This window comes from Anomaloglossus baeobatrachus, chromosome 3 (genome assembly GCF_048569485.1).
Source record: "Anomaloglossus baeobatrachus isolate aAnoBae1 chromosome 3, aAnoBae1.hap1, whole genome shotgun sequence".
Lineage (NCBI taxonomy): Eukaryota > Metazoa > Chordata > Amphibia > Anura > Aromobatidae > Anomaloglossus > Anomaloglossus baeobatrachus.
This window is the reverse complement of record NC_134355.1, coordinates 351,728,769-351,754,556: the sequence shown is the minus strand read 5'-3', so window position 1 is coordinate 351,754,556 and position 25,788 is coordinate 351,728,769. Positions and strand designations below refer to the sequence as shown.

The window sequence follows — 25,788 nt, the reverse complement described above, 5'->3', positions numbered from 1 at the left end:
CCCTAAAAATGTAATATAAAGTGATAAAACCATCATATGGACCCCAACATCACCAATACAAATTACAGCTCACCATAAAGAAAGCAAGCTGTACAGCTGCAACAATGGCAAAAAAATATTGGTGTAAAACATTTTACAGAGCGCCTCGTAGAGCCCACAGCACCCCACAAAGCCCACAGAGCCTAGTGCGCACAGCCCACAGCATCTCCCCTGCCTCCTGTGACACCTCTGCAGCACCCCCCCTTCTCCCCAGTAAGCTACATTCGGCTTATAAGATGCATCCCTCAAGTGCGTCTTATAGTCCGAAAAATACGGTATTATTCAAAACAACTACAATTTATTTCACAAAAATCAAGACCTCATGTAGACAGAGACTAAAGGCCCCATCACACACAACGAGATCGCTAACGAGATCGTTGCTGCATCACCGTTTTCATGTCACAGCAGCGATCTCGTTATGTGTGACACCTACCAGCGATTAGGCCCCTGCTGTGAGATCGCTAGTCGTTGCTGAATGGTTCGGACCATTTTCTTCAAAGGCGATGTCTTGCTGGGCAGGATGCATCGCTGTGTTTGACGCCTACCAATGACCTCCTAACACAGTGCCAAAGCCCGCCGAGATCGTTATACAGGTCGCTGATCGTTACTGCGTCGTTGTTAAGATCTGACTGTGTGACATCTCACTAGCTACCTCCCAGCGACTTACCAGCGATCCTTATCAGGTCACATCGTTTTCGGGATCGCTGGTAAGTCGTTAAATGTGATGGGGGCTTAAGATACAGTCAGGAAAATGACATATGGCTCATCCTTTAGGGGTTATATAGCAAAGGTAATACAGTATAGCTAAACTAGTCTGGGCCAACTATTCAGGAGAAAGACTTCTAGGGCTTGTTATGTGCAAATACTGTGGTGTACCTTAAGATATGTCTTATTCTAAGCATGGATTTGTAACCTAATATTTTGCAGACCCCTTACTAAAAGTTACCAGGAGGTGGTGCGCTCTGTTTTCATGTCATCAACATCATCCTCTTCAGGAACCAGCAGAAAACAAACTCTGAGGGACTTCCAAGAAGAAGTGTCCGCTCTTTATAACAACATTCGGTTGTTTGAAAAGGGGCTCAAACTTTTTACAGGTCTGTCAATTCATTTTGCTCCTTTCAGGCCTCATTCAGACGTCCGTGAGTCACGTACGTGTCCTATCCATGGTTTTCGTGGGTATTATCATGGGTAGACATCACAGTCTATGGAGCTGGTCAGTGTTTTTTATAGACCGAATAGTCTGCAAAAAAAAATAATGTCCAATTTTGATCCAATCACTACTCAAAATTGGAAAAATCAGTCACAGCACACATTGCCATCCGCATGTGTCTGATATTGTGATTAATATTGCAATGTGTAGGAGGAGCTTTGTAATTTATTGATTCATTTTTCCATATGTGAAAATCATTGATGAAAACCGGATCCAAAACACTTTTCTTCAGCGCTCTATTGGGAGACCCAGACGATTGGGGTATAGCTACTGCCCTCCGGAGGCCACACAAAGCACTACACTAAAAAGTGCAAGGCCCCTCCCCCTCTGGCTATACCCCCCCGTGGTATCACGGGTTCTCCAGTTTTAGCTTTGTGTGCGAAGGAGGTCAGACATCCACGCATAGCTCCACAGATTTTAGTCAGCAGTAGCTGCTGACTATTTCGGATGGAAGAAAAGAGGACACATATAGTGTCCCCAGCATGCTCCCTTCTCACCCCTGGATGGTGTTGTAAGGTTGAGGTACCTATTGCTGGTACGGAGGCTGGAGCCCACATGCTGCTTTCCTTCCACATCCCCCTGAGGGGCTCTGTGGAAGTGGGATCCTGCCGGCCTCAAAGCTCTGACGCCGGGCTCCATCCACAGACCCATTTGAACCTGCTGGATACGGAGCTGGAGTACCGTTCAGGGACATGGCCCTGCACCATTACAGGTACTCTGTGTCCCCGTACACACAGGCACAGCACACTCCAGACTTGCTGGGTGTGCTAGTGCGCCGGGGACAGTAAAGGGTTACAGTCACTGCAGCTTTGCTGAGTGACTTTGTGTTTTGGGAACTACCGCGCCGGACGCTCCGGGAGCGGCGGCGCGGCTGGGACTTGTAGTTCGCCGGGGACTGGGCGCCGACCGCGCTTTTACGGCGGCGGCGCTTATAACTCCAGTCCCCGGCTTCTGCGGCCTAGTGCCGCTTCGTTCCCGCCCCCTCCCTGTCACTCAGGGAAGGGGACAGGCGCTGAGCAATCAGCAGCGCCGAGGGCTGGAGCCTTTTTACATGCTCCAGCCCTCTCACTGCACTCTGTCGGACGCCGGATTCCCGCTCTGCCTTGGGGGCACGCCCACGGCCCGCCCCTACTCACACGAGCTGGGGAAGAAGCCGGCAGCCATTACTGCAGAGCTCGGAGGGCAGTAGGGGCTCAGATTCCGGCCGGGCTCAATCTCGCCCAAGGAAGGCAGTCGGAGGAACCGCTACCAAGGCGGTCTCCTCAGGACTCTCAGCTCTCTCTCTCTCTCTCCGCATCCGCGGTTGATGGCAGACTCCCCCGCCTTTGGCGACATTTAGCTGCCACAGGTCACAGACCGGTGGGTGACGGACATTGTGCTCACGTGCACAGGACAGTGTTCTGTTCTCGTCCTCCGACTCCATTCTTCAGAACGGCCCCACCCCTCCACCGAGCAGATGCCCTGCTGCAGGCGGTGGACGCTCTAAGAGCAGAAGGAGTGGTGATCCCTGTCCCCCCTCAGGAACGAGGGCGAGGGTTTGTACTCCAATCTCTTTGTGGCTCCAAAAATGGACGGTTCCTTCCGTCCTGTTCTGGTTCTGAAACTGCTCAACGAGCATGCGAACGCCAGGCGGTTCCGGATGGGATCCCTCCGATCCGTCATTGCCTCAATGTCTCGAGGAGACTTCCTTGCCTCAACAGACATCAAAGATGCCTATCTCCACGTGCCAATTGCTACGGAGCACCAACGTTTTCTACGTTTTGTGATAGGAGACGAACATCTTCTGTTCGTAGCTCTGCCATTCAGTCTGGCGACAGCCCCACGGGTGGGCACCAAGGTCATGGCAGCAGTGGTAGCAGTCTTGCACTCTCACGGACACCCGGTGATTCCGTACTTGGACGATCTACTCGTCAAAGCAACCTCCCTCGAGGCATGCCAACGCAGCCTGAATGTTACGCGGGAGACTCTCCAGACTTTCGGGTGGATCATCAATTTGGCAAGGTCAAATCTGTCTCCGACTCAATCACTAACGTATCTCGGCATGGAGTTTCATACTCTATCAGCCATAGTGAAGCTTCCGCTGAACCAGCAGCGTTCACTGCAGACAGAGGTGCAGTCTCTCCTTCAAGGCCAGTCGCACCCCTTAAGGCGCCTCATGCACTTCCTAAGGAAGATGGTGGCAGCCATCGAGGCAGTTCTCTTTGCGCAGTTTCATCTGCGCCAACGGCAATGGGACATTCTCCGCCAATGGGATGGGCAGTCAACCTCCCTGGACGGGAAGTCTCCCTTTCCCTGACGGCCGAGGACTCTCTGCAATAGTGGCTTATTCCCACCTCATTGCCATAGCCCCCATCCTGGGCAGTGGTCACGACAGATACGAGTCTGTCAGGGTGGGGAGCAGTTTGTCTCCGCCACATGGCTCAGGGGACGTGGACTCAGCAGGAGTCCACCCTTCAGTTCGATGTGCTGGAAATCGGGGCAGGGTATCTTACCCTATTAGCTTTCCAAAAGTGGCTAGAAGGGAGCAGATCCGAATCCAGTCGGACATCTCCACAGCGGTGGCATACATCAACCACCAAGGAGGGACACGCAGTCAGCAGCCTTCCAGGAAGTCCGGCGAATCCTCATGTGGGTGGAGGACACAGCATCCACCATATCCGCAGTTCACATCCCGGGCGTAGAAAACTGGGAAGCAGGCTTCCTCAGTCGCCAGGGCATGGACGCGGGGGAATGGTCCCTTCACCCGGACGTGTTTCAGGAAATCTGTTGCCGCTGGGGGGGGGGCCGGACGTCGACCTAATGGCGTCTCGGCACACCAACAAGGTCCCGGCATTTATGGCACGATCGCGCGATCACAGAGCTCTGGCGGCAGACGCCTTAGTGCAAGATTGGTCGCAGTTCCGGCTCACATATGTGTTTCCACCTCTGGCACTCTTGCCCAGAGTACTGCGCAAAAATCAGATCCGATTGCAGCCGCGTCATACTCGTCGCACCAGACTGGCCGAGGAGATCGTGGTACCCGGATCTGTGGCATCTCACGGTCGGCCGACCGGGGTCACTACCAGACCGACCAGACTTACTGTCTCAAGGGCCGTTTTCTCCATCGGAATTCTGCGGCCCTGAACCTGACTGTGTGGCTTGTGTGTCCTGGATCCTAGCGTCTTCAGGATTATCCCAAGGGGTCGTTGCCACCATGAGACAGGCTAGGAAGCCCACGTCTGCTAAGATCTACCACAGAACGTGGAAGGTTTTCTTAATCTGGTGCTCTACTCAGGGAGTGTCTCCCTGGCCATTTGCATTGCCTATCTTTCTTTCCTTCCTACAATAGGAGTTAGAAAAGGGCTTGTCGCTAGACTCCCTCAAAGGGCAAGTCTCAGCACTATCCGTGTTTTTTCAGAAGCGTCTAGCACGTCTTTCTAAGGTGCGCACGTTCCCGCAGGGGGTTGGTCATATCGTACCCCCGTACAAGCGGCCGTTGGATCCATGGGATCTGAACAGGGTTCTAGTTGCTCTCCAGAAGCCGCCTTTCGAGCCTCTGAAGGAAGTTTCCTTTTCTCGCCTGTCACAGAAGGTGGCGTTTCTCGTTGCGATCACATCGCTTCGGCGAGTGTCTGAGCTGGCAGCTCTGTCATCCAAGGCTCCCTTCCTGGTGTTTCACCAGGACAAGGTAGTGCTGCGCATCATTCCGGAGTTTCTCCCTAAGGTAGTATCCTCGTTTCATCTTAATCAGGATATCTCCTTACCGTCCTTTTGCACTCATCCGGTTCACCGGTATGAGAATGATTTACGTTTGCTAGATCTGGTGAGAGCACTCAGAATCTACATTTCACGCACGGCGCCCGTACGCCGTTCCGATGCCCTTGTCGCTGGTACGCGCAAGAGGTTGCAGGCTTCTAAAGCCACCCTGGCTCGATGGATCAAAGAACCAATTCTGGAAGCCTACCGTTTTGCAGGGCTTCCGGTTCTTTCAGGGCTGAAAGCCCATTCAACCAGAGCCGTGAGTGCGTCCTGGGCGCTACGACACCAGGCTTCGGCTCAACAGGTGTGCCAGGCAGCTACCTGGTCGAGTCTGCACACTTTCACCAAACATTATCAGGTGCATACCTATGCTTCGGCGGATGCCAGCTTAGGTAGAAGAGTCCTGCAGGCGGCAGTGACATCCCCGTAGGGGAGGGCTGTTTTGCAGCTCTAACATGAGGTATCTCTTTACCCACCCAGGGACAGCTTTTGGACGTCCCAATCGTCTGGGTCTCCCAATAGAGCGCTGAAGAAGAAGGGAATTTTGTTACTTACCGTAAATTCCTTTTCTTCTAGCTCTTATTGGGAGACCCAGCACCCGCCCTGTTGTCCTTCGGGATTTCTTGGTTGTTTGCGGGTACACATGTTGTTCATGTTGAACGGTTTTTCAGTTCTCCGACGTTATTCGGAGTTAATTTGTTTAAACCAGTTATTGGCTTCCTCCTTCTTGCTTTGGCACTAAAACTGGAGAACCCGTGATACCACGGGGGGGTATAGCCAGAGGGGGAGGGGCCTTGCACTTTTTAGTGTAGTGCTTTGTGTGGCCTCCGGAGGGCAGTAGCTATACCCCAATCGTCTGGGTCTCCCAATAAGAGCTAGAAGAAAAGGAATTTACGGTAAGTAACAAAATTCCCTTCGTCACTGCGTAAAGTTACGGACGTCTAAATGAGGCCTTATCGTTATTTGAATAGATTGCGCCTGTGAGCGTTGTCTCGCACATGCAAGATTTCACCACCAGAGGACACATCTAATGTCAGGAGTCACAACCAAGCAGTAGACTGATCAGCGGATGTTTTGATCGGGGCTTTGTTTTATCTATTCATTAAATTCCTGGATAGCTTATGTGGTTATAGATTCTACATCCTACTTATTCTCCCAGCTTGTAGAGACATTGACATTTTTCAATGACAAATGGAAGTGCAGCCATATTAAATGCCACTTGGAATCTGGCAATATCTCTGTAAAGTAAGAAGCTTATATACAAGCCTTGTTGCTGTAACTTCGGCATTGTCATATATTATATTTTAAGTAAAATCTTTTGTGTCCTCTTGATAAAGCATGCAGAAAACGATCCAATAGGTGTCATATTCAGGAGACATAAACATGCCTTATATTTGTATTTCTTGCCATATATAAAAAGGATTTCTGTGATTTGCAGATGAAACGCAAAACAATCTCGCCAAACATTTGCTGAAGACCGCGTGTACAGATATTACCAATCTTATCTTCAATTTCCTGGCTGGCGATGTAATGATGGCTGTGGAAGACTATTTAACAATTACCAGTGAGGTACCTTGTCTTAGTTTTCTAGATATTTTAGTATTTCTCACGGTTACGCCCTATCTATTTCTGTATTTACGTTGTCACCAAAACAGCCAATTAACAAACACCAACCTGGTGAAGAAATCTTGGAAGTAAGGTGAGCAACCATAATATATGTTGTATGGAAGGACATGATGGTGGACAGAAAGGAATCCAAAAGCCCCTTATTGTTACTGACAAGCCAAAGTGGTATAGGAATAGATATCAGAGTAATATAAGATCTATTGTATCACCTAATGTAGATAGTAGACAATAGTCCTGTCATGTCCAATCATTCAGAGAGGACATAGGTATTGATAACTAAGCAGAATTTTAATTAAGTAGAGGTTATGCTTTACGGTAAAGTTAGCACACTCTAATGAGCAGCGCCTCCAGATGTTAAAGCTTGTTCCAACTGTATAGAGCCGTCTTTGTGCCAGTATACACAATAGATCCATCCATTGTCACGTAGACCTGATATATTGTCCTCCACTCTCTTCAACAGATGGGCAGTAATGAACCCCTAACAACATCCCTGTAGGAAGAAATTGGATTTCCATTTATTTTTTTACTTATTTTTTAACTGTAATCTATCTCATCAGAAAAATCTGCTTCTGTCTCTTCCTGGAATGAGCTTTCATTCTCAAAATTCTCTATTCATGGGTAAAATCTGCCTTCAGTGATAGGAGATGCCAGTTGGTGCTCATAAATTTCTGTACAGAAATGTAACTGTTGTTTCAGGAGAATTTGCATTAGAATCTCTGGGCCCAAATCATCAAACGTTTAAAGAGGTTGTCCATTCTATAAACATCCTCAGGACAAGTGTTCAATGTCTGATCGTCCAGGGTCTTCTGATAGCCTCCCATTCAAACTAATAAGAGGCGGATGTGCAGTACCTGACCGCGGCTGCTATGAGAAGACTGGGCAGCTCCAGAACTGAGCCTGCTGCCGCCGCTGCATTGGCAATATCTGATCGGCGGGGTGCCGGGTGTCAGACCTCAGCTGATCAGACATTCATGACCTAGCCTAAGGATAGGTCATCAATGTATAAGTAGTGAACAAACGCTTTAACGCCAGTATTCTGGCTTAAAAACCTTTGTAAAGTCGCAGAATTTGAGGCTGTGCTAAAATGTAGCGATTTTTAGCATTGTCACGTTGTTTTAGGTCAGCTCTGACAAAGTAGGCAGGGTATGGCCAGTGGCACTTATAAAATTCATGCCTACCCGCTACTGGAGTAGGATTTGTGGCGAGGCGCCCACTGAGGGGAACATCACTCATCTGACGCCTCAGGTTCATGAAGAAGCTTATGGCTTTTGATAAACTGGGCCCTGTGTGTCTGCCTGTAGCAGCTCCCACCTCTATAGAAACGTATGTGCAGCAACTGTCATCTCCTAACTCAATAATGGGAAATTGTCATTTATCCATAAACTGAGAGGGAAAAATCAGTCCAGGAGGAGAAAGAAGCAGATTTGCCTGATAAGATATATTACACAATTGCTTGTGTTCACACTGATATCAACCACTTCTATAACTTCTTATAGACACCAAACTTACCCATCCCATCGGTAAATCGCAAAAACCCTCATCCATTATAGGCATTGTATACTGTGACTTCTCAGGCCTCTGAAATGACATCCCTGGCTGAGTTAGTTTTTGGAAGGAGACCTTCTTTTTTTTCTTTTTAATATTTCTCGCCCCACAATGCCGGGTGTCATCGGGTCAGGCACATATTGACTCCTCGTTATCCGCCATGTAAATGCAGATCCGAAAGACTGTTATAAAAGTTTGACACAACAACTGAAACTCAAAATAGGGATGAAGACTTCTGATTATCAAACTCACTTTTAAAACTCTACAGACAAGTTGTTCATTGTTTGTTTAGTTTATTCGGTATTCTTTTCTCTCCTCAGGTTAGGAAAAAGATGTTAAATAAGTTCCAGGAAGAAGCAAAAGGCCCATTGGCAAAGCTGAACAGTTCATTGTCTGGCAAGGTAAATCGGCATTCATCACATTTAGGCTAAGTGCAACTTTGTATTTTTTTCTGCGTGTTGGCTGCATTTAAAACTGCACTGTGTCATTGTCAAAATGCATGCGTTGTGCTTCCCCAGCAAAGTCTATGAGAAGTCAGCAAATTCCATGCGCATGTTGGGTTTTTTTTAGGCAGCGTTTTGGATGCCAAATATTTGACAAAATTGATGCTTAAAAAAGCAGCATGTCACTTCTTCAGTGCGTTTTGGTTGCGTTTTCCACCCACTCTCTCGCTCTCTCTCTGTTTGTTGGTCTCTCTCTCTCCCTGTCTGTGTTGGTCTCTCTCTCTCTCTCTCTCTCACACACCGATCACTGGCGTGGCGCTGCACAGCTGTCATAAAGCTCAGGCGGCTTCTCTTTTGAAAATGCTGGCCCCCCATTAGGCCATCTCGTATTCACTGCTTCCCCCGCCTACCAGCGCCTATGATTGGTTGCATTCAGACGAACCCCTACACTGAGTGACAGCTGTCTCACTGCAACCAATTCCCAATTAATTCCCAAACACCCATCCAGGTCGACGTAATCCACATGAGGTCTCACGACGCTTTCAGCGCTGCTACATCGGAAGCGGCCACAGACCACGACCGCTCTCTGTCAGCTCCACACAGCAACTTAAGTGAGTCGCGCTATCAGCGATGACGTCACTCGAGTTACCCGCTGGTGGCAACAGCTAGATCCTCCAACTGTGACAACAAGTCGCCTGAGTGACTGAAGTGAGCCACGCAATCAGCGGCGTCCTCACTCAGATGATTTGCGGTCTCAGGTGGAGGACTCCAGCTGGCCGCGGGTAACCTGAGTGACGGCACCACTGATCGCGCGGCTCACTTCAGTCACTCAGGCCACGACAGATAGACAGATCAGTGCGATGACAATGAAGTTGGGTGAAATTCATCCGAGTTCATTCTGATTGAGCGGCTCTGTCTCACAGCCAGCCTTGCTCTATGGGGATGTAGGGAAGTAGCAGAGACGAGTGGGTCCACACTGTCAAAAATACATCCAAAATGCATTTGTTTTGGATGCTTTTTTTTTGTCAAACGCAGTGTTTACAGTTGTCAATACGCTGCAGTTTATTTGTCAAATCAGAACGCAGCGTGCACACATAGCCTTACTCCCAGCATTTAGTTTTATTTAAACAAAAAATAAAAATATTTGTCATGGATCATTTAAAAATAATGATCATCCCTCTTAAAGGGCTTGATCAGTTTAGAGTTCTCACGTACTCTATTAGAGAACATTGGGGAGTCCTCTTTCCAGGATCCTCGTCTTTTGGCAAGAGTGGAGAGTAGTTAGTAAGTCTCTCGCTCTGAAGGACCGGTCTTGCTCTCATTGCACCGACATCCCATTGATCTGAATTGGCCTAATGTGATGTTGGTTCTTCATCACACAACTATAGTGTTTGAAACGTAAACTGTGGTCTACATCTCTGTTATGTACGTAGGTCACCACACTGATAATACCCACTGTGATTTATGCTCTTACATTTTGCAAAAGCAATAGTGATTATTTTGTTTGGGTTTTTTTGTGTGTGTTTGACAGATGTTTTCCTAGTTGTCAAAATAACATCTTATACTTTCTTTATCGTTCCTTTGGGAGACCCAGACCATGGGTGTTTAGCTTCTACCTCCGGGGGACACACAAAGTACTACACTTAAAAGTGTAGCTCCTCCCCCTGAGCTTATACACCCCCTGGTGAGCGGACCCAGCCAGTTTATCACTTTGTGTTCAGGAGGCATACATCCACACATGCATTCTCATATGATTTTTTCCTTTTGGAATGAGATTGAAGAAGTGCGGGTCCACGTCTGGACCCCCGGCATGTCCCTTCTCACCCCACTGTGTCGGCGGTGTTGCAAGGTTGATTTCCTAGGCTGGAGCCTTACATGCCGTGCTCCTTCACCATCCCTCCTGGGCTCTGGCTTGAAGTGGGAGCCAGCACGGTCTCCATGCTTGGCAGGAGACCGGTCTCCATCCGCAGCCCTTCAGGACCCTGCTGGACTGGAGCACTCATCCCCAGGGACCTGGCCCTGTGTCTCAGCAGCTAAGTACCTGAGACGTTTATATTTCGGGGTCCCTGTACTTTATTGTTGGGGGAGAGTGTGCTTATTGTGTTTACTGACATTTCCGGCGGGTTCTCTGGCTGTCGCCTATGAACCGCGCCGATGGTGCCTGCGCGTCGGCCGCGCCGCTCAAAGTTTCTGTTTCACTGCCCTCGCATGTCACTCATGCAGAGGGACAGGCTCGGCTCCTCCCGGCGGCCGTTCTGTACAGGGGAGGGACACTCCCCACTGCAGTGTGTGTCCCCTCCCCTGTAGGTCCCTATGGCCCTCCAGATCCCGCTCCTCAAGCAAGTCCCGCCCCCTCTCTTCGCTCCGGTGGCCATTTTCTCAGCGTTCTCTCAGCGCTGGTCTGCACTCTGCATCCCTGCTGAGGTGCTGTGCTTAGGGGTCCGGGCTTCGGGATCTGGAGGGCACACAACACCGCTCCAGCGGTCTGATAAGCCACAACCGGTCTTCGGTTGTGGTCCTCTGTATATACTCTCTGGGGTTCATTCTCTGGCAGAGCCCCCACTCCAGCAGCATGTCTCACACGAGGAGCAAGGCCCCAAAGCTTTATGCTGTATGCTTTGCATGTAAGCTCCTGCTGCCTGAACCGAGCACCTTCCCACATTGTGATGCCTGCTCTAACTTGGCGGTGCCACAGCCTGGAGCCTCACCCCCAGTGGTCTCTCAGGCTGCTCCTGCTCCTGTGGCTGAACCCCTGGCTTGGGTAGAATCCTTTTCTAGGTCCATCTCCCAGTCTTTTGCTGAGTCCATGGGACTTCTGTCCAGGACTTTGATGAATATGCATCAGCCCCCTTCACAGGGTGCCTCTGCTGCTAAGGATCACTCAGGACCGGAGCTCACAGAGGATTCATCATCAGGGCCCAGACCCCGTCCTCCTAAGAAGAGACAAGAGAGAAACACACAACCATTATCCAAGGTGCAAAAGGTGAAATCTTTATTGACAAGGAGTAGGTGCAGGGTGGCACAGAACAAGTGAGGGCACGGACAACAATCAATGACCAATATAAGCAGACAATTGTCAGAAGTGATAAATAGTCACATTGATCAGACAATAATATAGTGCAACTATATGGTATCAACCATCTATTATATCCACAACAATGTAAAATAGTAGATATATGGGCAAAGATGTCAGCAAACCAAATGTAAAAATCCCATTAAATAGGGAACAAGATCCACACCCATTCTATTCATCTCATTCACCAATACTGGCTGGGAATTACCAAAACCAGAAAAGTTTATAGGTAACATATGGGGGTTGGAAAGAATTCAGACCTAAGTAGCAGTACCTAGGTCTGGTAGCACATAAAGTTAGTATTGTCACACATTTGCAAGCTGACAACTGAGTCATATAATAACAATCACATTCTGCTGTTGGTAACGAAGATATAAAGTGTCTGTCAGGTCAGCTATAACACTAAATGATAGAAGAGGAAATTTTTCCTCATATCCCCTCCATACGGGTCCATAAATTAGCAAAGCATAGCCAATATCATATCTAGTGTATAGCCGTATTGGCCCATAGAGAATAAGGAGAGGGAACTCCAGAGTTATGTAGCTAATTGGTGTAGTGTTACACTAACCTGAGATTATTGGTAGTCAGGGAGTGATGTCCGTGTCCTTCCCGACGGCCGTTTCGGCTAGAAAGCCTTCGTCAGGGGGCGTGGACAGGTGAGGGGATGTGAGTGTTTAAAAAGGAGGCGTCAGCCAATCACAGCCGGTTGCTATGATCGTGACGCAGGCAGTGACCGAGGCAACGCTAGACGCTCCGTGAAAGCCGGGCCGCCTCCCACCCGAAAGTTCTGGTCACATGACCGCCACGTGTGCGCATCACGTGGCCGTCATGTGAGCGGACGTCAGATGGGGAAAGTCGGCGCGGCAGCGGGGTGACGTCAGTTGCTCCCGGGACGCATGCGTACTACCACGCAACTATGTGTTGGGAACCATATGATTGCCACTAAGGTGTGGGGGACGGAATATCATGCAGGGGAAAGATTCTGTTGTGCATTGAGATATAAATCGCACTCCCAATACACAACAATGTATCATATATGAAGTGAAAGCAAATGGATCAATTACATATTATAATATATGCTTAGACAATATACAATATATTGTTACATACATATACAATATATATTAAAATAATAGGATAGCACGATACTCTAGATGGCCGGATAGATAGTAGTGCTCATAAATGGGGAAGAAGAAAGATGCATCAATGCTCTTCAAACTTGATGTAGTCAAATCTCTTCATATGGATACAAACTTGACAATGATGTAAAATTGCAGCTTCCATCCCCATTGGCACATCATAAAGGTAACAGAGAAGACGCCTGAGAAGATTAAAAAATTAATTAAAAAAATTAAAACAACACAGAAACCCCCCTCATATATGTAAAGGAGGACCACGGCTATCACAAAAAAGGGGCATAAGAAATATTCTCGTTCAGTCCCAGGGGGTGAAGAGTTTTCAATTCCCAGATCCATCTGGTCTCCATCATGGCCAGTCGTTGACTGATCTTTCCCCCACGAATGTTCGAGTCAAGGCGGTCAATGCCCCTGACCCGTAACAGTGTCGGATCTGAATGATGGTATTGTTTAAAGTGGCGTGGGATAGTTTTCAATGATGAAATGTCGGAGCAGTTTACCGCTGCGGCTATCCCATTAACATGTTCCCGAACGCGCACTTTAAATTGCCTGGTTGTCAGACCGACATAAATTTTGGGGCAGGGGCAGGTGGCATAATAGATGACCGCCGATGTCGTACATGTAATAAATTTTTTGATGGAGAAGGTGTGCGCCCCCATAGAGTCCGTAAACGTGCCAATCCTGTCCACATTTGGACAGGCGACACAACGGCCACATGGAGTACACCCAATGCGAGGAGTCACAGAGCCAAATGGGGACGGCTGAGTGTCCTCGTCATAATGACTTGCAACAAGATGGTCGCGGAGATTTTTGGATCTCCGAATACTCAGCATTGGTCGATCGGGGATCATCTGAGCCAGAATAGGATCGGCCTGCAGTATTGGCCAAAATTTCTGCAGGCAAGATCTCATGGCCGAAAATTGACCTGACAGACACTTTATATCTTCTTTACCAACAGCAGAATGTGATTGTTATTATATGACTCGGTTGTCAGCTTGCAAATGTGTGACAATACTAACTTTATGTGCTACCAGACCTAGGTACTGCTACTTAGGTCTGAATTCTTTCCAACCCCCATATGTTACCTATAAACCTTTCTGGTTTTGGTAATTCCCAGCCAGTATTGGTGAATGAGATGAATAGAATGGGTGTGGATCTTGTTCCCTATTTAATGGGATTTTTACATTTGGTTTGCTGACATCTTTGCCCATATATCTACTATTTTACATTGTTGTGGATATAATAGATGGTTGATACCATATAGTTGCACTATATTATTGTCTGATCAATGTGACTATTTATCACTTCTGACAATTGTCTGCTTATATTGGTCATTGATTGTTGTCCGTGCCCTCACTTGTTCTGTGCCGCCCTGCACCTACTCCTTGTCACTAAAGATTTCACCTTTTGCACCTTGGATAATGGTCGTGTGTTTCTCTCTTGTTCTGCTATAAATTACGACCCATCCTTAGTCCCCATCCAGCTTCCTATACATAATATGAAGTTTTATGTTCATAAATGTGTCTGGTAAATCATGGTTTGGCTGCGGCTTTTTTTGTATCCTAAGAAGAGACGCAGGGTTCCCTCTCCCTCCTCCTCCCGTGGCTCTGATTCGAGAGCTGACTCGCAGGATGAGGAGGATGCCTTTACAGGGGGCTCGGAGACTACCTCCATGTACCCCATTGATCTGTCCGAAAGTGACTCAGATCTTAGTGACTTGATTGCTTCTATTAATTCTGTACTTGATCTCAATCCGCCAGTATCAGAGGAGCAACCCTCTCTGGCAGAAAAGCACCAGTTTACCTTACCTAAGAGAGCAAAGAGTGTGTTCTTTAACCACTCTAGTTTTCAGGCCGCTGTGACCAAGCCCAGGGCCTGTCCTGAGAAGCGCTTCCCAAAGCGTGGTTCTGATGACCGTTTTCCCTTTCCACCTGAGGTGGTCAAGGAGTGGGCCCATTCCCCAAAGGTAGACCCTCCGGTGTCTAGGCTCGCAGCCCGGACTGTTGTGTCGGTGGCTGATGGCACTTCCCTTAAGGATTCCACTGACCGCCAGATTGACCTTCTGGCCAAATCCGTGTATGAAGCGGCGGGGGCCGCGTTTTCTCCGACTTTTGCAGCATTGTGGGCTCTCAAGGCCATCTCTGCTTCTCTAGAGGAGATGCATTCCCTCACCAGGGAATCTATGCCCGAAATGGATGCCTTAACTTCCCAAGCTTTGGCCTTTTCATCCTATGCCATGTCTGCCATGCTGGAGGCTTCTCACCGCACTGCGGTGGCTTCGGCTAATTCCCTCGCTATCCGCAGAATCTTGTGGCTTCGAGAGTGGAAGGCAGATGCTTCTTCAAAGAAGTACCTTGCTGGGCTCCCTTTTGCTGGGTCCCGGCTGTTCGGAGAACAGCTGGATGAAATTATTAAAGAAGCTACTGGCGGGAAGAGTACTTCCATGCCACAAACCAAAGCCAGGAAACCTGCCCAGGGTAGGAATCAGTCGAGGTTTCGCTCCTTTTGTTCCTCCAACTGGTCGTCCTCTAAGCCCTCGGCCTCGTCCGCTAACTCAGCCAAGGACCAGAAATCCAACTGGCGCCCAAAAGCGCGTCCACAGAAGTCCGCAGGAGCTGCTGCCACTAAGGCAGCCTCCTCGTGACTATCTGCCCGCTCCAGCAACGTCCTTAGTCGGTGGCAGGCTCTCCCACTTTGGCGACGCTTGGTTTCAACACGTCTCCGATCAGTGGGTGAGAGATATCATCTCCCACGGCTACAGGATAGAATTCTCTTCCACTCCGCCAAACAGATTTTTTTCTCTCAACTCCCCCCTGCTCCAAGGCCGCCGCCTTCTCACAGGCCGTGGCAGCCTTGCAGGCAAATGGAGTAATTGTACCGGTTCCCACCCGGGAACGGTTCAGAGGTTTCTACTCAAATCTCTTCCTAGTTCCCAAAAAGGACGGTACCTTTCGGCCCATCCTGGATCTGAAGCTTCTCAACAAGCATGTTCAGGTGCGGCGCTTTCGCATGGAGTCTCTGCGATCAGTCATTGCCTCTATGTCCCAAGGGGATTTCCTGGCATCCATCGACATCAGAGATGCCTATCTGCATGTGCCAATTGCAGTGTCACACCAGCGTTAGCTACGTTTTGCAGTAGGAGAAGATCATTTCCAATTCGTGGCTCTCCCCTTCGGGTTGGTCACGGCCCCTCGGGTATTCACCAAGGTCATGGCAGCAGTGATTGCAGTTCTGCACCTCCAGGGGTTGGCAGTGATTCCTTACCTGGACGACCTTCTAGTCAAGGCTTCATCCAGCGCAGACTGTCAGCGGAGTGTCTCGCTCACTCTCTCCACTCTAGCTCAATTCGGGTGGCTGGTCAATCTGCCCAAATCCACTCTGACTCCGACCCAGAGTCTCACGTTCCTAGGGATGCAGTTCGAGACCTTGACGGCACTTGTGAAGTTGCCCTTAGTCAAACAGCAGTCCCTCCAGCTAGCGTTGCGCTCTCTGCTGAGGCCCCGCCGTTATACCCTCAGGCGTCTGATGCAGGTGCTGGGTCAAATGGTGGCATCCATGGAGGCTGTTCCCTTTGCCCAGTTCCATCTGCGCCCCCTGCAGCTGGATATTCTCCGCTGTTGGGACAAGCGGCCTTCCTCCTTACACAGGTTAGTGGCTCTGTCGCCACAAACCAGGAGATCTCTTCAGTGGTGGCTTCGGCCTCTCTCCCTGTCCCAGGGGCGCTCCTTCCTGCCCCCGTCCTGGGCCACGGATGCCAGTCTATCCGGCTGGGGAGCGGTATATCTCCATCACAGAGCGCAGGGCACTTGGACTCCGTCTGAGTCAGCCCTTCCAATCAATGTGCTGGAAACCAGAGCCGTGCTTCTAGCTCTTCTAGCTTTTCACCACCTGTTGGCGGGCAGGCACATTAGAGTCCAGTCAGACAACGCGACAGCGGTTGCCTACATCAATCACCAAGGCGGGACACGCAGCCGCCTGGCAATGTTGGAGGTACAACGCATCCTTCAATGGGCGGAAGACTCCAAGTCCACCATATCCGCAGTCCACATCCCAGGCGTGGAAAACTGGGAGGCAGATTATCTCAGCCGTCAAACCGTGGACGGTGGCGAGTGGTCTCTGCACCCGGCAGTGTTTCAGTCAATCTGCCGCAAATGGGGCACTCCAGACGTGGACCTAATGGCATCCCGTCACAACAACAAGGTTCCCGTTTACGTGGCTCGCTCCCACGACCCTCAGGCATTCGCCGCGGACGCACTGGTTCAAGACTGGTCCCAGTTCCGTCTGTCCTACGTGTTTCCCCCTCTAGCTCTCTTGCCCAGAGTTCTGCGCAAGATCAGAATGGAGGGCTGTCGAGTCATCCTCATTGCACCGGACTGGCCCAGGCGAGCTTGGTATCCAGACCTGCTCCATCTGTCCGTAGAGATGCCGTGTCATCTCCCGGACCGTCCAGACCTGCTCTCACAAGGTCCGTTTTTCCGCCTGAATTCTGCGGCCCTCAAATTGACGGCGTGGCTCTTGAGTCCTGGATCTTGACGGCTTCTGGTATCCCTCCTGAAGTCATCTCCACTATGACTCGGGCCCGTAAGTCTTCCTCCGCTAAGATCTATCACAGGACTTGGAAAATTTTCCTGTCCTGGTGTCGCTCTACTGACCATCCTCCTTGGCCATTCTCCTTGCCGACCCTTCTGTCTTTTCTACAGTCCGGTCTGCAGCTAGGACTGTCCCTCAACTCTCTCAAGGGACAAGTCTCAGCTCTGTCAGTTCTGTTCCAGCGGCGTCTCGCTCGGCTGGCCCAGGTCCGCACCTTCATGCAAGGCGCGTCTCACATCATTCCGCCTTACCGGTGGCCCTTGGATCCCTGGGACCTTAATTTGGTTCTCACGGTTTTGCAGAAACCCCCCTTTGAGCCTCTTAGGGAGGTCTCTTTGCATCGTCTTTCACAGAAAGTGGCTTTTCTGGTGGCCATAACTTCTCTCAGGAGAGTCTCTGATTTGGCTGCGCTCTCTTCGGAGTCACCTTTTTTAGTTTTTCATCAAGACAAGGTGGTTCTCCATCCGACTCCGGACTTTCTTCCTAAGGTGGTCTCTCCTTTCCACCTTAACCAGGACATTACCTTACCTTCCTTCTGTCCGGCCCCTGTTCATCGCTTTGAAAAAGCGCTGCATACTCTGGATCTGGTGCGTGCTCTCCGGATCTATGTATCTCGCACCGCTGCGCTCAGGAGGTGCACCTCTCTCTTTGTGCTAACCACAGGTCGGCGCAAGGGCCTCCCTGCTTCTAAGCCGACCTTAGCCCGTTGGATTAGATCGACCATTTCGGACGCCTACCAGAGTACTCAGGTGCCTCTCCCGCCGGGGATCAAGGCACACTCGACCAGAGCTGTCGGTGCCTCTTGGGCTTTTAGGCACCAGGCTACGGCTCAACAAGTCTGTCAGGCTGCCACTTGGACTAGCCTGCATACCTTTTCGAAGCACTACCAAGTGCATGCTCATGCTTCGGCAGATGCGAGCTTGGGCAGACGCATTCTTCAGGCGGCTGTCGCCCATTTGTGAAGTTAGGTTCTGCCTACTTCTTACTTTTTTCGGTTTATTTCCCACCCAGGGACTACTTTGGAACGTCCCATGGTCTGGGTCTCCCAAAGGAACGATAAAGAAAAAGAGAATTTTGTTTACTTACCGTAAATTATTTTTCTTATAGTTCCGTATTGGGAGACCCAGCACCCTCCCTGTTGCCTGATGGCACCTTCTTGTTCCGCGTGTTATCACCGGCTGTTGTCATGGACAGAGTCTCCGGTTGTTCCGGCTATTGCTCTGTTCTACTTGTGGGTGGCTATTCTCCTTCAGCTTTTGCACTAAACTGGCTGGGTCTGCTCACCAGGGAGTGTATAAGCTCAGGGGGAGGAGCTACACTTTTAAGTGTAGTACTTTGTGTGTCCTCCGGAGGTAGAAGCTAAACACCCATGGTCTGGGTCTCCCAATACGGAACTATAAGAAAAAGAATTTACGGTAAGTAAACAAAATTCTCTTTTTTGCATTATAGATGTCGTCTTATTTATTTGTAATTTACCCCTTCAGAGTATAGAAGAATTTCTTTCTTGCTTGGATGCAGCAGCCGATGCATGTGGCATTTTAGTTAAAAAAGGCGATAAGAAGAAAGAGAGGTACGTCCATCTTTTCATTGGGCATAAAGATTTCTAAAAATTTGCTGTAGAGATTGAATTCGGTGATTTCTTTTCTGATAGTAATCATAAGCTGACTAATCTTTATCATCACGGTATAAGTCTACTGTTAATATGAATCTTACATAATAGATGCTGAAATTGACTGGTTCGTCCAACACTTATCATGTTTGGGGGCACCAGCCTTCTGATTATCCAGTGAAATGTCAGTTGGGCCTGTCTAATTTTAGACTGCCAGCCATATTGTGCTCTCAGCGATAAGCCACCAGTCATAATGTCAGCTGGCGACTTTCTCTTAGAGCACTCACGTAAGAGAGCTCTCCTGTTTATGGGAGAGTGAGCTGTAATGGCTGTCAGAAAAATGATTGGCCAACTCATTATTAAACTGTCAGCCATCTAATGTGATTGGGTGCCTTTACATATTACATAACCTTTAATATTTCCAAATAGTAAAAAGGTCAGAAAGGGACCTGTATTAAAAGGGACAAGACAAAAAACAATAAGAAAGATATAGCCAGAAACCATTTATCATGATCCTGAAATCAGACCAACTGGCTTATCTTGAATCACCTTATACTTAATGATGTGAATACTGTATCCAATACTGAAACATGCCGCAAAAAAACGGCACTGACGAGATTATAGGAAAGGAACGGTCTTACCCCATCTGCCGTGTAACCTATTCCCTGGTTGGTAAAACACTGGTGCTGGATAGTCCTGGCTACCAAAGGCAAGATAACCTGGTCCTTAACTGTATGACTCAGGATCCCCACAGGTTCCAAACACGCATCCAGCGGTGTGCATATTTCTCCCAACGCATTTCTTATATCATCAGGGGAGAGAAAAACTCCAAATTTCCGGTCAAAGAATGACCCACACAATATGGCACAATTACTGCGGAACAAATAAACTCCATCAAAAAAGGTCCATACCAAAATAGCAAGCCGACAGTTATGAACGCGCAGCGGGTAAACTTACTTCCATCAAGACCAGGAGAATCCTGGGCAGAGCGCATCCGTCATACCACGCCGCCGAGTTTAAATGTGCCGGTCGCTTAGAGTGGCGTCTGACGTCACATCCGCAAAAACCGGTGAGCTCACTTCCGGGTCACATGATCGTGACCGCGATGTGCGCATCACAGAGGGCGTAGTTACAAACCATGACAGCCATAATAGATACAGGCACATGGCTACAAGAAAATGGCCGCGGGTTATATCGCAATTACAGCGATAAAAAAAACCATTAATAGTAGTAATGGCCCATCAACACAGAGAGTGGGCCACCAAAAACCTGCAACACATGTCACAGGAAACCCAGGTAGGGCAGGCAAGCTTAGAAATAGCAACAAATATCTAGAGAAAACAAAAGCCAAATAGATCAGTGAAAAGGTGTCTATTCCAAGAAAGAAAGCAAAACACAAAGAAACGGGATATATCAAAAAAATGTTGTAATATAAATAATGTAAGTATAAGATCAGGAGAGGCAAGAACGGAGTAGAGGAAGCAAAACGAACCAGTATTAGGGATGACAAAAAATGGAAAAGCAAAAATAATAATAATGGACCTGCTAAGATTGGGTAAGGAAGAAGGAGACACCTCCACCAAACTAAACAATACTGAGGGCCCTATAGCTGAAACTGGTCCTACCTATTTGTGGAGGTCATCAACTGTAGGACAAAAGGCGTCATCTATAAGGCCACCTGTATCTGTCACAAGGAATATATAGGTAAGACCAAAAGGGAGTTTAGGAGGAGAATAGGGGAGCACATCCGTGATATCTGCCTGGGCAATGATACTCCTGTGGCCCGTCATATTGTTGAACACCATGCGGGGGACCCTAAATCAATTAGCTTCCAGGGCATTGATGTTGTGGTTCCTCCCCATAGAGGAGGCGATTGGGACAAAAAAATTCTCAAACAGGAAACCAAATGGATTTTTTGGCTGAAGACACGCAAACCATTGGGTCTTAATGACACTCTTTCCTTCGCACCCTTTGTGGTAGACTAGGATAGACCATTGCCAGGAGGGATAGTCGTCGTCCGAGTGGGGGCACCACCCACCACTCTGTCTTAAGGTGCCGACCTCCACAAATACCGTATATACTGGCGTATAAGACGACTTTTTACCCCCTTAAAATAATGGCTACAGTGGGGGGTCGTCTTATACGCCGGATATACCTCGGCAGCAATCTGCGGCGCCGTCACTTTAAGGCGCGCAGACATCCTGTTTTGAATTTCATCTGTGGGCGGAGCTGCCGCCTTCTCAGTCCCACAGATGAAGGAAGCAGGCTTCTGTCCGGCGCTGTGTGGGCCCCCTCTCCACCGTCACCTAATCGGGTAAGTGCCCTCCCCGCCTTCCCATTATGGGCCCCGGTGAGCTGCTTCTAACCCCCCCCACCCGGTACAGCGGTACAGCACCCGCGGCATCGGCGGGGGGAGGGGGATTGGCAGGGATGTATGCCCTGCCAATCCCCCCCCCCCGCCGATGCCGCGGGTGCTGTACCCGCCGAGCCGCGGGTGCAGGCCCCACAGAGCAGCAGAGTTGTATGTGTTTGTCTGTGTGTAGCAGAGTTGTATGTGTTTGTCTGTGTGTAGCAGAGTTGTATGTGTTTGTCTGTGTGTAGCAGAGTTGTATGTGTTTGTCTGTGTGTAGCAGAGTTGTATGTGTTTGTCTGTATGTAGCAGAGTTGTATGTGTTTGTCTGTGTGTAGCAGAGTTGTATGTGTTTGTCTGTGTGTAGCAGAGTTGTATGTGTTTGTCTGTGTGTAGCAGAGTTGTATGTGTTTGTCTGTGTGTAGCAGAGTTGTATGTGTTTGTCTGTGTGTAGCAGAGTTGTATGTGTTTGTCTGTGTGTAGCAGAGTTGTATGTGTTTGTCTGTGTGTAGCAGAGTTGTATGTGTTTGTCTGTGTGTAGCAGAGTTGTATGTGTTTGTCTGTGTGTAGCAGAGTTGTATGTGTTTGTCTGTGTGTAGCAGAGTTGTATCTGTTTGTCTGTGTGTAGCAGAGTTGTATGTGTTTGTCTGTATGTAGCAGAGTTGTATGTGTTTGTCTGTATGTAGCAGAGTTGTATGTGTTTGTCTGTATGTAGCAGAGTTGAATGAGTTTGTCTGTGTGTAGCAGAGTTGTATGCGTTTGTCTGTGTGTAGCAGAGTTGTATGCGTTTGTCTGTGTGTAGCAGAGTTGTATGCGTTTGTCTGTATGTAGCAGAGTTGTATGCGTTTGTCTGTATGTAGCAGAGTTGTATGTGTTTGTCTGTATGTAGCAGAGTTGTATGCGTTTGTCTGTATGTAGCAGAGTTGTATGTGTTTGTATGTAGCAGAGTTGTATGTGTTTGTCTGTATGTAGCAGAGTTGTATGTGTTTGTCTGTATGTAGCAGAGTTGTATGTGTTTGTCTGTATGTAGCAGAGTTGTATGTGTTTGTCTGTATGTAGCAGAGTTGTATGTGTTTGTCTGTATGTAGCAGAGTTGTTTGTGTTTGTCTGTATGTAGCAGAGTTGTATGTGTTTGTCTGTATGTAGCAGAGTTGTATGTGTTTGTCTGTATGTAGCAGAGTTGTGTGTGTTTGTCTGTATGTAGTCTTATACAGTGAGTATATCCCAAATTCTATATTTTTAGGGCAGAAGTTGGGGGTAGTCTTATACGCCCAGTCGTCTTATACGCCGGCATATACGGTAGGTAGGACCAGTTTCAGCTATAGGGCCCTCAGTATTGTTTAGTTTGGTGGAGGTGTCTCCTTCTTCCTTACCCAATCTTAGCAGGTCCATTATTATTATTTTTGCTTTTCCATTTTTTGTCATCCCTAATACTGGTTCGTTTTGCTTCCTCTACTCCGTTCTTGCCTCTCCTGATCTTATACTTACATTATTTATATTACAACATTTTTTTGATATTTCCCGTTTCTTTGTGTTTTGCTTTCTTTCTTGGAATAGACACCTTTTCACTGATCTATTTGGCTTTTGTTTTCTCTAGATATTTGTTGCTATTTCTAAGCTTGCCTGCCCTACCTGGGTTTCCTGTGACATGTGTTGCAGGTTTTTGGTGGCCCACTCTCTGTGTTGATGGGCCATTACTACTATTAATGGTTTTTTTTATCGCTGTAATTGCGATATAACCCGCGGCCATTTTCTTGTAGCCATGTGCCTGTATCTATTATGGCTGTCATGGTTTGTAACTACGCCCTCTGTGATGCGCACATCGCGGTCACGATCATGTGACCCGGAAGTGAGCTCACCGGTTTTTGCGGATGTGACGTCAGACGCCACTCTAAGCGACCGGCACATTTAAACTCGGCGGCGTGGTATGACGGATGCGCTCTGCCCAGGATTCTCCTGGTCTTGATGGAAGTAAGTTTACCCGCTGCGCGTTCATAACTGTCGGCTTGCTATTTTGGTATGGACCTTTTCTTTGTCGCTCCTTATTGGGAGACCCAGACAATTGGGTGTATAGCTATGCCTCCGGAGGCCACACAAAGTATTACACTAAAAGTGTAAAGCCCCTCCCCTTCAGCCTATACACCCCCCGTGCAGGCACGGGCTCCTCAGTTTTTATGCTTTGTGCGAAGGAGGTCAGACATCCACGCATAGCTCCACAGCTTAGTCAGCAGCAGCTGCTGACTATGTCGGATGGAAGAAAAGAGGGCCCATAACAGGGCCCCCAGCATGCTCCCTTCTCACCCCACTCTTGTCGGCGGTGTTGTTAAGGTTGAGGTATCCATTGCGGGTACGGAGGCTGGAGCCCACATGCTGTTTTTCCTTCCCCATCCCCCTTAGGGCTCTGGGCGAAGTGGGATCCCATCGGTCTCCAGGCACAGGAGACCGTGCTCCATCCACAGCTCCTGAGGACTCTGCTGGATAGGAGCCGAGTATCGTTCAGGGACATGGCCCTGCTACTTTGAGGTACTCTGTGTCCCCGTGGGGACCGCGCACAGCAACACTCCAGCATTGCCGGGTTGTGCTAGTGCACCGGGGACCGCAGCACTGTCTGCGTTTGTGCCATTACACACTGCAGCGTCGCTGAGTGTGTTACTGTATGGGGACTGCCGCGCTGACCGCCGCTGCCATTGTTTTCACTGCGGCGCGGCTGGGACTGTTAGTGCGCCGGGGACTTCCGCGCCGACCGCGCTTATACGGCGGCCGCGCTTATAACTTTAGTCCCCGGCTTTTGCGGCCTAGTCTCATTCTTTTCCCGCCCCCAGGCCTGCCAGTCAGGGGAAGGGCGGGACGCTGTGAGGACGTCAGCAACTGAGGCTGGAGCATGCTTTGCATACTCCACCCCACTCACTGTGCACAGTGAGGCACCAGATTCCCGCACTTTCTAGGGCACGCCCACGGCCCCCTCCTCTCCTCAGGACGCCGGCAGCCATTCCTGTCAGCTCTGCTAACGCTGAGAGGGGAGACAAGCTCAGGGAGACCCAGGCAGGAATTCTGGTGCCCACACAACCGCCTTGCGCGGGCGGTAAGCAGCACCTGTGGTGCTGGCTCCACTAGTGCATAAGTGTACTTATAGATTATATGATTATACGCTATACTTTACACTGTATGGTGCACGGTTGATTTTTGGCTATATACCCTCCTGTATTGCTCAGAGGAGACAACAGCATGTCGTCCATAAATAGCAAGGGTGCCAAAGCACAGACTTACTATGCTGCCTGTGCAGCATGTACAGCTATACTCCCGGCAGGTTCCACTGACCCTCATTGTGTGCAATGCTCGGCCCCTGTAGCACTTACTCAGCCGGAGCCTCTGCTAAGGGTGGCACAGGGAGAACCACCTGTTAACACTGTCCAGGTGACAGGGACGGAGTTTGCAGTTTTTACTGAAAGACTTTCTGAGACTATGGCTAAGATATTAGAAGCCTTGCAGTCCAGACCGGCATCTCAAGCCATGGGCACTGTGGAATCATTGCCCCCTGGTCCCCCTCAGTTGGAACAACAATGTTCTTCCGGGGTGTCTCATAGATCCCAGGGTGAGGTCTCTGACATGGAACGCAGCCCCAGACCGACTAAGCGAGCTCGCTATGATATCCCCTCGACATCATCACAATGTACAGGGTCTCAGCGAGAGGACTCTCTGTATGATGAAGAGGAGGTAGCTGATCAGGATTCTGATCCTGAAGCCGCTCTCAACCTTGATACTCCTGATGGTGACGCCATAGTGAATGATCTTATTGCGTCCATCAATCAAACGTTGGATATTTCTCCCTCAGCTCCTCCAGTGGAGGAGTCAGCTTCTCAGCAGGAAAAATTCCGTTTCAGGTTTCCTAAGCGTACAAAGAGTATGTTTCTGGATCACTCTGACTTCAGAGAGGCAGTCCAGAAACACCGTGCTTGTCCAGATAAGCGTTTTTCCAAGCGCCTTAAGGATACACGTTACCCCTTCCCCCCTGACGTGGTCAAGGGCTGGACTCAGTGTCCCAAGGTGGATCCTCCAATCTCCAGACTGGCGGCTAGATCCATAGTTGCAGTGGAAGATGGAGCTTCACTCAAGGATGCCACTGACAGACAGATGGAGCTCTGGTTGAAATCCATCTATGAAGCTATCGGCGCGTCTTTTGCTCCCGCATTCGCAGCCGTATGGGCACTCCAAGCTATCTCAGCTGGTCAGGCGCAAATTGACGCACTCACACGTACTTCTGCGCCGCAGGTGGCGTCCATAACCTCTCTAACGTCGGCATTTGCGTCCTACGCTATTAATGCTGTTCTGGACTCTGCGAGCCGTACGGCGGTTGCAGCCGACAATTCGGTAGCAATACGCAGGGCCTTGTGGCTACGGGAATGGAAGGCAGATTCGGCTTCCAAAAAGT

At 49.1% G+C, this 25,788-nt stretch overlaps 1 protein-coding gene across 1 annotated transcript in view; it reads left to right on the top strand.

The window, feature by feature from the left end:
- The window catches only part of UFL1 (UFM1 specific ligase 1), a 156,730-nt gene that overhangs the window by 116,883 nt on the left and 14,059 nt on the right, over positions 1 to 25,788 (top strand). The window contains exons 14-17 of the mRNA XM_075340109.1: positions 967 to 1,133; positions 6,426 to 6,556; positions 8,479 to 8,559; positions 18,885 to 18,970. Coding sequence (XP_075196224.1) covers positions 967 to 1,133; positions 6,426 to 6,556; positions 8,479 to 8,559; positions 18,885 to 18,970 — 465 coding nt within the window. The remainder of the gene's footprint in view (positions 1 to 966; positions 1,134 to 6,425; positions 6,557 to 8,478; positions 8,560 to 18,884; positions 18,971 to 25,788) is intronic.